Source organism: Balaenoptera musculus, chromosome 12, assembly GCF_009873245.2.
Source record: "Balaenoptera musculus isolate JJ_BM4_2016_0621 chromosome 12, mBalMus1.pri.v3, whole genome shotgun sequence".
In the NCBI taxonomy this organism is placed as follows: Eukaryota; Metazoa; Chordata; class Mammalia; order Artiodactyla; family Balaenopteridae; genus Balaenoptera; species Balaenoptera musculus.
This window is the reverse complement of record NC_045796.1, coordinates 70,143,247-70,156,575: the sequence shown is the minus strand read 5'-3', so window position 1 is coordinate 70,156,575 and position 13,329 is coordinate 70,143,247. Positions and strand designations below refer to the sequence as shown.

The window sequence follows — 13,329 nt, the reverse complement described above, 5'->3', positions numbered from 1 at the left end:
GGCAATCAAAGTAACTACTATGAATACAATTTGGACACTTTACTGAAAATTAAAAAAAAATTCTTTCATGTAATTTCCTCAATCTTGTAAGAAAAGAGATAATATTACTCTTATTTTCCATACAAGAAAAGAGACTAGAGAGATAAACTGTCCCACCTAAGATGACTGAATCAGTTACTAAGTGAAAACTGGTACCCTGATCTCCTGGACTTCCATATTACCAGAGGTCCTCAAGTTGTTTTGTGAGAACACTTCACACTGGGGAACAGCAGGGAGTGGGGAAGACTGTGTTGACGAAAGAAGAGGAAAGGCTACCACTGCTGGCTGTGCTCCTGCAGATTTGATTGGAACAAAATAGGAAAGGCTGACTCTGCAGAGAGGAGAGAGGCAACAGTAGTTAGCTTCAATTCTTACTCTGCCTACCAGGTAGAGACCAAGCCCAGGGGGGACAGTCATCTACGCTGGCACTTCATCACACTGCTCCTGGATCAGACAAAATATAGGGAAACCAACCATATATCAATATATCAGGGAGGCAGGAAAGGTTAAGGATACAGGATTCAGAATCAGCTCTGTGACTATGAGCAAGTTCCTTGACCTATCATCACCATCATCATCTCAATTTAAGGGGTAAGTTTCTTGAACACAGTGATTCTATCTCTTGCTTTGAGGGGAAAGTTGCCTGGTATATTAAAGAAACTCTGTAGTTAAAGAAATTCTCTCCTCCCACCTCTCTCATTTTCAGGACAAATTCAATAATAATGTTTTTTATCAATTTTTACCCTCTCCTCTACCTGTTTGTCTCTACTTTGAAACCACAATGATAAGCGCCACAGCAACTGGAAAACTTCTAAGGGAGAAAGCAGCTATGGTCCCACAGCAATGCCAGATGGAAAATAACAGAGAGCAAAGATGGCTGCTGGGAAATGGACTTTGTTTTCATCAGCATTCAGATACTCATTTAAGTTCCAGCCTTCCTTAACTGCTTTAGAAAAAAGTTGAGAGAGGCAAATCTATAAGCAAATAAACTGCCATTCAAAAAGCCTATAGACTACAACTCAAATAGAACATGTTATTTTTAGACATAAGCATAAACAAAAAAGAGCATTATATGGGAAACACAAACTTTGGAGAAAAGCCAAAGAATCAGTGAGTAAGAAAGACTAAGATCTTGGTATTTTGAGCTTGGCTGGGGAGAAGGGATGGTGAAGGGGAAGTGAACGTTGAGAAGAAGGCATTAAAAGTGAGCACTGGTGGCAACTTTTCATGTTTTCGTGTTTCAAGAAACTTGTGATGGCACTATTTCAAGGGTGAATGGGTAGTAACAGATATTATTCTTCTTTCCTACTGATTTTCCTTTGCTGTTGGTTAGGTAAGAGCAAGGAGTGTACAAGTACTGAAGTACCTCCCCAGAGAAGGGTATGTGTCCTGCATCACTGTAAAGACATGAATGGAAAGAATTAAAGGTGGCTACAAACTCTTTGCCACTCTCCGTTAAGAGGTGTAATCTACTCCCCTGCTCTGAATCAGGGATGATCTCGTGACTTGCTTTGACCAGCTGACAGTGACAGAAGTGATGATGTGCCTGTTACAAAACCAGATATTTTACTATCTTGGAGCCCTGAGCACCTTTGTAAAGAGGTCTGGCTATTCTGCTGGAGAATGCAGAGAGAGAGATGCCTGGCCAGCCCTCAGGTGAGATGCCAGACAAGTAAATGAGCCACCCGGATTTCTAGTCCTAGTATAACGTCTAGATGACCAGAGTTGCATAAGTGACCACAGGCAAGTAAAAGAATCATTAGGCTATGTCCTCCCTGTTTTCCTGGTCTACAGAGTCATGAACGTTAAAGTGGTTGTTGTTTTAAGACACTAATCAGGAGTGTGGCAAACTTTTTCTTAAAGAGCCAGATAGCAAATATTTTAGGCCATCTGGTTTCTATCTCAATTATTCAACTCTACTGAACTCAACTGCCATTAGAGTATGAAAGTAGCCACTGTGACAATATGTAAATGAATGTGCAAGCCTGTATTCCAATAAAACTTTATTTACAAAAACATGGCAGGCTGGATTTTGCCCATGGGCTAAAGTTTGCCAATCCCTGTATCAAGTTTTGTAGTGGCTTGTTATGCAAGAGATGACTGAAATGATGGCAACTTTCCTTGGGGGATGGCCTTAGTGTAGTTCCTCTTTGGGGTGAGGATGACTGCAGAAGTCCCTCTCTGTTCTTTTGACGCAACAACGTTTACACTAAACTTTAAATATCTTGATTGGAGCAGAGCAGTAGCGTAAGATTTATTCATAACATATATCTGCTCTATAAAAAGGTTAGCTTACTCAACAATCAGTCCTTATCATAAACAGATGAGTTTACCCAGTCTTAGAGGGCCTGCTTTTTCTAAGAACATGACTGAGTGGCAGAGACAGTACAAATGTGGAATCCATGAAACCCATTCACCTCTGATTACTCCAGGTACTAATCATAACTAAGTTTAACTAAGTTATCATCATAAATTATAATAATGAGTTAGAAAACTTGAAATATTTGCCATGTCAATTTTTAAAAATCTTCCACAAAAACATATACTTAAGACAGAGGCTCTAGAAAGTTCTATCTTTCTAAGTGGGAAAGCAGCTCATCGAAGCTCTTCCTTGGCTTTTAGGAAGGCAAATACAATATCTCTAATGATGTTCAAGAGCTGTCATCCTGTCAGCTGTACCCTGAAAGTGATCCCTTTTCTATTTTGGTTACCTAAAAACAATTCATAGATTAGATGGTTTTATTGATGGCATATAAGAAAGTTATCATGAAGACTATTTAGAGGCACATTAAAATGTCAGGCTATTTCTCTGGTAATTTTAAATAATACGCATTACATGTAATGGACCTTGTGATGTTGGATTTGAACTGGTGACATCAGTAAAAATTGAGTTCCAGTAGTAATAGCACTCCTACAGCCCAGAACTTGGCTTCTAAATACCTTCCTCACAAAAAGGAACCAGGACTTCTTGGGGGAGATGGACAATTCCAGGTCTGAGTAAGATTGGAACATCTTATGCCAAAAAGAAACGTACAGCAAGGCTTAAGGGGACATGCAAAGAGAATAAAGGAGCCTAATCTGGGATAATTTGAGTATAAAAACCAGTAATTTAAAAACAATCTTTTCCATGATCCAGCAATCCCACTTCTGGGTATATATCTAAAGGAAACAAATTATCTTGAAGAGAAATCTGTACTCTCATGTTCACTGCAGCATTATTCACAATAGCCAAGGTATGGAAACAACCTAGGTGTCCATCAGTAGATGAATGGATAAAGAAAATGTGGTATGTATACATAATGGAATATTATTCAGCCTTAAAAATGAAGGAAATTCTGTCATTTGCAACAACATGGATGAAACTGTAGGGCATTATGCTAAGTAAAATGAGCCAGACAGAGAAAGACAAATACTGCATGGTATCACTTATATGTGGGATCTAAAGACTAAAAAGTCAAACTCCCAGAAACAGAGACTGGAGAAGTGGTTTTCAGGGGCTGGAGGCTGGGGGAAATAGGGAGAGGTTGGTAAAAGGGTACAAACTTTCAGCTATAAGACAAGTAAGTTCTGAGGACCTAATGTATAACATGTTGACTATGGTTGATAACACTGTATTGTATAACTGAAATTTGCTAAGCGAGTAGAACAAATGTTCTCACACACATACACAAAAAAAGAAAATATGTGAGGTGATAGATATATTTACTAATTCAAAGGGGGAAATCTTCTCACAATGTACACATATATCAAATCATCATGCTGTACACTTTATCTTACAATTTTATTTGTCAATTCTGCCTCAATAAAGCTAAAAATATATATACATATATTACAAACACAACAAAGCTTGTTCTCTGATAATCACATTACTCTGAAATTCTTAATATGATAGTAACCATTATCTGTGCTTTAGGAGTCTACTAAAAGGAAGAACTAGATCTTCCAAAAAAAAAAAAAACCACAAAATGGTTAATACATAATTAAAAAAGAAAAACATAATAATCACTAGGTACTTTGATTAAAGTCCAAAATTTTTATTCATGGTTCAATGATCAACTCACTGTGATTTTAAGGAAATAATATAATCTAACTGATTTTTAATTTTTCCATGTGTAATTCTGTGAGATACCAGATGATAACAGTAAAACACTCACCTGCCCAGCCAGTTGATTAACCAACACGTATGATGGGTAGGCACTCACCTGAATTCAACCACGATCTTCTTCTGGGGAAGGCCAGAAAACAGTTCACTTTTCAATCCATATTTTGAGCCATCTTCAATCACTTCTTGTAGTACTGTCTGAAAAGTAAAAGGTATGGGATTTAATGAAGAAAAAATTTGCAATTTTCTTAATTACTTTGTTACTGAGAACTAACTATTGCTAATTTGCTCATTCTAATTTATGGAACTGAGAATTTTATAGTATTGTTAGCAGTACCACCTTCTTCTATCGCTAATGCTAGTCAGAGCAGTCATAACACAGGTTAACATCTACGGGGCCTCTGTGCCCTTTTATACATCATGTCTATTCATCCTTATAGTAGCCAATGATGTAGATACTTTACAGATGAAGAAACTGAAGTTTAGAGAGGTAATTGCCAAAAGTCCCACAGCAAATAGAAACAACAAAACCAGAAGCAGCATCTAATATTTATCAAATGCATATTACGTGCCAGGCACTGTACTAAACATTTTATATGTATTATATGTATTAATTCTCACAACAACCCTAAGAGATGAGTATATTTTTACAAACGAGGAAACAGTAGCTCAGACTGGTTAAGTAACTTTCCCAAGGTCATACTGCAAAAACTTTGCTCACTCCACAGCTTATGTGTTAACTCTGCATGGTGCTGCTACTTTTGTGATACTAATGATCACAGTAATGGTAGAAAATAAATAAAAAATTATAATTTAAGTTCCTCTTGGCTACATAAGTAAAAAACAAGGAGATATCACAGAAACTGCCAAAACATATTCCAGGTTAATTTTTAGTTATTAACATAGAATTACTGTATGGTTCACAAAATTCGTACTTTATTTTTTGCTAACAGTGATGATGCATTTATTCATGTATTTACTTTTTACTGTAGGATTTTGAAATTACTGATAGATTTTTATTTACTCATACTGATTTTTGCTTCACACACAGTATTTGAAGTCCTAAAAATGTAGTTTATGATATGAAGAATTCTACTATCATAAGAGCTGGTTAAGACAGTCACTTTGGGACTTCCCTGGTGGCGCCGTGGTTAAGAATCCACCTGCCAGTTCAGGGGACATGGGTTTGATCCCTGGTCCAGGAAGATCCCACATACTGCGGAGCAACTAAGCCTGTGCGCCACAACTACTGAGCCCGTGCGCCTGGAGCCCGTGCTCCGCAACAAGAGAAGCCACTACAATGAGAAGCTCACGCACTGCAACAACGCAACTAGAGAAAGCCTGCATACAGCAACGAAGACCCAACGCAACCAAATACATAAATAAATAATTAAAAACAAAAAAAGACAGTCACTTAATGGAAAGGGCAGAGAAGGTAGTAGGAGGCAACAAAGCAACACTTTTAAGAAGCATCTATAGAGTGCCAGGCTCAAGTCTAGATGCTTCTTTCTTATCTTTAAGCCTCACAACCTTAAAATGGGCAAAACTTCCCATTTAATAGACGCAAGAACTAAGTGTGTATTTGCCCAAGGACAAAGAGAAAATAATATTCTCTTCACTGACACTGTGCATTAGGACATAAAGAGAAAGGACTAATATACAGACATTAAGTACAATAGTGCCTGTCCTATATGACGGACTCATTAAATGTTTGTTACTCCAAGAACATGGGTCACAAGAAGATTGCAAGTGGGAAGGTAAATGTAAGTGAGAGGCAATTCATACTCAGATTATTCAAAGGTTAAGGCCTACCCATCCTTTTGACTTTCTATGCCTTTTTATGTTACAGATGGTAGACTCCACAAAAGGTAATAGCAGTAAGTTAGAATTCTCTTTAACAAATGACCCTTGGTTCATTGATTTCGCTGGCATAAACAAAAAAAGGCAACTTTAATAAAAGACTATCTTACATGCTCCACTTCCAAACCATTCACTGACAATTCGACCTACCTGCTAACTAGCTAGCTTTTTTCTCTACCATTTCACTGCAAGTGCTCTCAAAATCAGTATTCTAAATGCCAAACCCAATTGAACACTTAAATTGTATTTAATACATTATTTTTATGAATACATTCTTTTCATAAAATTAAAAAATTAAACAAATTAAGATAAGGCTAAAGTCTAGAGTCCCTTTTGTTCATCTTCCCTAATCCTGGTCCCTTCCTGCTTTCCCCCAGAGTAACTACTTTTCAAGCATCATTTTAGCTGATTACTACTCCCTTCTCCTTGCAACTACCCTGCTTCCTTGGTTGTAGTGACATCATTCTACTGAATTTTGCTTTCCTTTATTTCCTTTGCAGACCTGTCTTCCACTGCCTGCCCCCACTCCCTACCCTGTGCTCCTTTCTTGCTTCTAGCTCCTTACTTTAGGCTTCTCCTAGGTGTAAAGTACAAAGACTTTACTACTTACCTACCAGAATCTTGTGCTAGAATGATATAGTCAACTCAGGATTGAACATCTCTCTCAGGCACTTCAAACAGAATATACTCCTCTTCCTTCAACGTTCTTCATTTCCACGAATTTCACTCTGAACCCCCCAGCTAACCAAGTCAGAAACCTAGGAGGAGTTCCTAAGATCTATCCTTTTCCCTCAACCTCCAGAACCAATCACCTGTTACTCACCGAGCCCTGCTCATGCTATCTCCTAAATATTATAATTTTCCCCTCTGCCCTGGTTTAGACCGTCACCATCTGTCAGCTACACCACTACGAAAAACAACTACAACAAAACAATAGCACCTATCTTCTTATATAATATACATATTTAATCAGGTCTATGTTCTGTTTAAAGCCTTCAATGATTCCCTACCACTTAAGAGATTTTATCAGTTTCTGGTTTTTTACTTTACATGCATATCATTTTTACTTTTAATTTTGAGGAAATTGATTTGTTGAAAGGCACTTTGTAATATCCATAAAAATCACAAGTTAGAAGTGTTAGTTTTTTTTTATGATATATAACTATTAAAATGAAATAAATTTCATAAGTGTAAGAAATACCAAAAAATCATGTGTGCCACCTGTAGTACACATAACACACCACGAAAAATAATGACAGAGGAAAGAGCTGAAACTCTTAGCATGTAAGGACCTTCATACTGTGTAATTTCATATCCTCCCCCATGCCATCCTATGTGCAAATCATACTCAATCACCTCGTGATTTCCAGACAATGCCATGTTTTTGACTGTACTCTGTCCCAAACTGTCCCCTCTGCCTGGAATGTCTGCCCTTGTATCTCCCAAGTATATTCTTTATCTTCATCCCAATTCAAGGTTACCTCCTGTCTCCTTGAGATAGATTTACTATGAGGGAGTGGGGAAAAAAAAATTTACGTATATCTTTCTTTACACTAGGATTGCATCTTATACATGCCCTCATTATATAATTCGTCCCACTGTCTACCCATCACACATTACACTGTGATATTTTTTATGCTTTGCTTTTTTAGATCATAAGCTCCTTGAGGACAAGATACATGCCATTTTGTCTTTAGATTTCAGTAATACAGTCCCTGGCAAATAATAAGAAGGAAGTTTATTGAATTAGTGGGCACAAAGAAGAATGTCAGTGAGCTAGTAAAGTTCTCTGATATTTTAATAGAGTAAGTTAGAGGCCCATCTATTCACCAGTATGTATGTTTAAAGGTAAGCGGTACTCAGTAATGTAAATGTAGGTACATAAAGAATGTATAACCAGAAATTAAATCTTTCAAAGGTTTCACTTTTTGGAATGCTTTAGCAAATTAACGAATATTCCAATTGGCAGGTGCTTTCTGTTTATCCACCACCATTATATTTTCTGTGGATGATTTTGTCATTTTATCTAATTCTTTATTGGTCAATATATATTTTTTTAATTTATTTTATATATTTATCTTTGGCTGCGTTGGGTCTTCATTGCTGTGCGTGGGCTTTCTCTAGTTGCGGCGAGCGGGGGCTACTCTTTGTTGCGGTGCACGGGCTTCTCATTGCGGTAGCTTCTCTTGTTGCGGAGCACAGGCTCTAGGTCATGTGGGCTTCAGTAGTTGCAGGACACAGGCTCAGTAGTTGTGGCTCACAGGCTCTAGAGCATAGGCTCAGTAGTTGTGGTGCATGGGCTTAGCTGCTCCACGGCATGTGGGATCTTCTGGGACCAGGGCTCGAACCCGTGTCCCCTGCATTGGCAGGCGGATTCTTAACCACTGCACCACCAGGGAAGTCCCTGGTCAGCATTTCTTGACGGCTCTCAAAAGAACTTCTAAGGAAGCTACCACTACTTGACTGGTCAGTTCCTTAGTCAATAGTTGAAAAGTGCTTAATCATTCATTCCTTCCATGTGTTCAGCTAATTGGCACTACCCATGACTTGAATGCATCCACTGCCTATTGACATAAACTCAATTAGTGAAATAATGAGCAGAGTTAGAGCCACTTAAATCAGTCTCTCTCTTTCTGTCTTTTTTTCCCCTTAAGTTTTGGTAGAGCATGCACAGTTGAATTTGGCAAATAAAAATGAATGTGTGCATGCGAAATAAAAAATTGTATTATCCACTGTGTATTTCTAAGGCACACCTAAAAAACAGGATTTTGTTTGCCTTTTTCCTATTTGGTTAAACTCATATATTCTCTTTTTTTTCTCCCCATAAACTGAATTAACTATTATTCAAAGTTAGTTTCTCCTGAAAGTCATCTATAGACTACTCCAGGTAGAAGTTTGGTACCAAAGTGACAGTTCTTCACAATGATAAGTTCTTCTAGCTTTGAAAAATGTATTATCCAGTCTCAGAGATTGGGCAGTTCCTACTACATTTAATTTCACATTTTAGCCTCCTACCTTTGATGATGATTTATATGAAGACATTATAAGCTATTATTAGTGATCCAAACCTAAGCTAACATTTAATCATCTCTGGTGCTGCCAGTGCTAGTAATTCAACTGCAATGCATGAACAGATATATTTTATGCAAGGTTAAGTTTGTACATGTGGAAACAACGATAAATTCATAATTCTCTGCTTGAGGTGTAAGTTTTGGACATAGATCATTGGCTCCATGTGAATCTCAGTAACTTTAACATGGAAAAAAAAAGTTTTATAATGGTCCTAAGAAGGGTTGAATTTTCTTGATAGGATCTGAAAACTTCAGACATGCAAATGAACATTGTTTAAGGCCTGAAAATAATGGAGCCAGGTGTAGAAGAAATTAGGCTTTGAGCAGATAAGAATTATTAATAAAAAATTATAACACAGGTACATTCAATACTCCTTTTTTCAGACTATGGGTGTTCACTGCTCTAGGATGTATCTTTACTGTGACACTGAGCAGGCTACTGTAAGCAACCTGCTTGTTCCTTTAAAGAAAGTTACACTAATATCCAGATCCTCAAAGCTACAAGGAAGGGAGGGTTTCCATGTGAGAAACAGTAGCTGGACCTCAAAGCCCTAACTCTTTCCCTCTGTTGTCAATTGAGAAGGACTTGGGAATATATTTAATAAGTGAGCTAGTGGGCATCCTTAAACAGATAAAATCTCCTAGTTAATTAATTGTAATAAAGCATGAAAATTCATGGCCTTTGAAAATTTAAATTATTAACTATGCCTTGCCTCGAAATATAAACTATATTTCTTTCAGCTAAGCTGGCTGTAAAGGCAAACTCCATCTACTGTAGCACATTTTCCCATAGTAAAATTGCCTATCAAATGGCCTAAAGTTTGGAAGGCATGTTGGCAAGTTCCATTTCTCCTTCCATAAACACTGAGGCAGCAACTGGAAGAAAGAGTCACTTATTTAAAAATGGTACATTAGATTCACTGGTTTGCTAAGTTGACACGAAATGTTATCAAGAGCCCAACAAGTTGTAGACACTTTTTAAAAAGCTCAAAACAAATTTTTCTTGTCCTTGTGACGGATTTTGGTTTAACAAGTTTGTCTTGAAGTAACAGTGAAAAAAAGGTAAAAGAAAAAAGTTCAAAGATCTAGAGACAAGCATGAAACACTAACTCTCCTTCGGAAGAATTACAGGGCTGATGGGTAAATGTCTGTAAACTATATAACCTTGGGAAGAAACTATATTATTAGAAATTTTGGTTTTACAGTTATTTTCAATTCAAGACCATAGCATATACTAAGTCTGACCAATCCAACAATGGTGTGTATTTCTTTTTTTAAATTAATAGACCAAACCATGCATTATGATAAATTTTAAAGTTCAATTGAGATAAAACTCAACAAATGGTCTCACATCCAGGATGACTTGTCCTCCATGGGCTCACTCAAGGGAGACCCAATTCCTCTATGAGGTTTCCCCAACTCCCTCAGGTCATCCAGATTCTACCATCTCTGATGTTTCTAATGCTTATTGTATCAATCACTTTTTTAAAAAAATTTTGTTTTATTAAGAGAACTGTCTTATGGTTTCTCTTATATAAATTTTATGCTTCCAACAGATTATAGGCTACCAGAGAGTGAAACCAGCAGTACCTTTCTTGTATTCAATATGGAGTCCATTAATTCATTTAACCATAGTTATCTCGCACCTACTGCATGACTGGCACTGCGATAGGAACCGGGGATGTGAGAAAAACAGATGCTATAAGCCCCAGTGGAAATTAGAGTTTAAAGAGCAATAGGCATTAATCAAATTGGGAATTCCCTGGTGGTCCAGTGGTTAGAGTTCTGCACTTCCACTGCAGGGGGCACAGGTTCGATCCTTGGTCAGTGAATTAAGATCCTGCTTGCTGCGTGGCACAGTCAGAAAAAAAAAAAAAAAAAAAGAATAAATAAAATAAATAAAAAATTAATTAAAAAATAAAGTTATAGAAAAAAGATGTAAAATAGCAACTACAATAAGTTTTGCAAAGGAGACATATACAGTGTTATGAGTGTATATGAATGAAGGGGTAAGAAAGGCACTGCTAGGGAACATCAAGATCTGTAGGATAAGCAGATTTAACTCCGGGTGGCACTCCAGGCAGAGGGATCAGAATGTGCAAAGATTCTGAGGCAAGAGGAGGCACAATAAGTTTTAAGAACTGGAGGGAAACCACTGTAGCTGAAGCAGAGGGAATGAGTGAAGGTGCAACAGCTGCAACATAACCCATTCTTACCTTTGTTAATAGTTCTCTGTTTATTTTGAAATTTACAGTCCCTGGACCAGTGCTGATTTCACTCACCACCGTGTCACATTTTAGCTGAAAAGATAACAAATCAAGTAAAACAGGCGTGTTATGAAATAGGCTTAATGAGCTTTGTAGTTCTAACCCTATCGGATTGGCTCCCAAGGGCAGCAGGTGGGTCCTCTCTCACAGTCATCGTGTCTGGACCTCGGCCTTAGCCCGTCTCCCCAGTTCCATCATTCTATTTGCATTTACACGTTTTCTTCTTTTCCAGGCTAGAATGCTACTCTCTATTTGAAATCTCTCTCTTCCTCTTTCCCATTCTCTCACTTCAAATTCTCTTTCTAACGTGGAAAAAAGGGAGCATCACTTTACCCACCCTATGTACCCTGACATGCAATGAATTCTTTTTATTTCATCCGCCTTGCATGAGAGTGACAGAACATGACATTCTGTCAAGGCATCCGCTAGAACAACTCACACCCACACATAAAATGTAAATAATTTAAATGCTCGGTCTTCAATGGATACGCTTTACATTTTTAACCAACTAGATGTTCAAAGCACCCGAGATACCCATGAATCTTGAAGAAATACCTGCTGTCACTGAGGAGCCACTAGCCTTTATTTCTGAGAACTCACAGGAGGAGGAGGAAATAAATCTTATAATTAGGATAATTTTATTCCTGGTATACTTCCTGATAAAAATCTGGGGTAATTTCTGTGGTCAAATAAACATTTACTTAGCTACCAAAGCTCCTTTATCATAGTCATTCTTTAAACATTTTTTTCTATGAAAGTGACTTTCATTGTTTGGACTCTTCAGTGTGCCCATGCCCTCCTCTGTGTCACATGTGATAACCTTATTTTTAAAAAAAACTTCCCCCCAAACCTGCTTTTCTAAAGGTATTACACTAACAATTTAGACGTGGTCATTCACCACAATCCTTTCAATTCCTCTTTTAGATACGGAACCCATCAGAGAAATTAGAAATGGAAGAGGTTTGTTAAATCACCTAACCACTTCTTCTCCGCAATCATGATTCTATTTACATCTAATCATTTCTTCTCATATTTTAACGTTCATCTTCCCAGAAACTTATTTTAAAAATTGCAACCCACTGCTCTAATTTATCAAGCTTGTTCTACTAAATTCAGAAGTCCATCCAGCTTCAATCTGTAAATTTAATTAACACTTCAGTCTTCCTGTAAGTAGTTAATCAAAAAATTGAATAATGTCAGCTCAAGAGGAATGTTTTATACCTAATTTCAAAAACCATCTTAACCTTACAGTATGCAGGTAAAATAAATTTAAATTATACTTTTCAAGGTGCCTTGAACAAAAATGCTATTAAATTCATTATTATGGCTGAGATAGCCTGCAGAGATAGCTTGTAGAGTAGTTTTTTCTTTGAAATACTACATTTATTATAATGTCAAAAAGAGATAATAGTGCTAAAGTACCTTCTCTGCCAGTCTCATGGCTTGAAGTTGAATATCTGGTCTTGAATGGCCATTGTTGTGTTCCAATAGAGAATCCACAGAAAGCTGAAAGTCAGCTACTTCTCTAAAGACAGACATTGAAACAGGAAAAGGCTGTTACCTTAAAAACATTACTAGTGTAACAAACAAACAAATGAAAAAGACTAATTAGTCTGTGTTCTCTACATTGACACAATTTTATCAGAAGGAATTACACTTTCAAAATATAAAGCAATCAGAAATATCATCACCTTGTATTGATTTAGAACTTTATCTTGCATCACCTTACAAAACTCTTCCTCTTCCATTACCTAGTTGTAGCTTTATGGTATCTCTGTGGGAGAGGCAGAGCAACCACCTTATTTGATAGATGTGAAAAATGATGTCCGGCAAGTTCAATGTCTCCCCTAAAAATCCTCCTGCAACTAATAAGCAGACTCAGTAAAAAGCTCAAGTCTCTTGACTGCTTCTATCAGTACAAATCTTCTTCCACTATTCCACATGCTTCCTTCATTCAAGTCCCTTCATTGACCTTCAAGTGACCAAAGCA

General features: G+C 37.2%; 1 protein-coding gene across 5 annotated transcripts in view; it reads right to left on the bottom strand.

The window, feature by feature from the left end:
* RARS2 (arginyl-tRNA synthetase 2, mitochondrial) overlaps positions 1 to 13,329 on the bottom strand; it is an 80,544-nt gene that overhangs the window by 33,727 nt on the left and 33,488 nt on the right. For 4 of the 5 annotated variants that reach the window (XM_036871518.1, XM_036871521.1, XM_036871522.1 and 1 more), the window contains exons 3-5: positions 12,762 to 12,864; positions 11,289 to 11,372; positions 4,242 to 4,339 (exon numbers count right to left, since the gene is read on the bottom strand). In XM_036871518.1, coding sequence (XP_036727413.1) covers positions 4,242 to 4,339; positions 11,289 to 11,372; positions 12,762 to 12,864 — 285 coding nt within the window. Of the gene's footprint in view, positions 1 to 4,241; positions 4,340 to 11,288; positions 11,373 to 12,761; positions 12,865 to 13,030; positions 13,114 to 13,329 lie in introns of all 5 variants that reach the window. The other variant, XM_036871524.1, reaches the window with a different exon arrangement.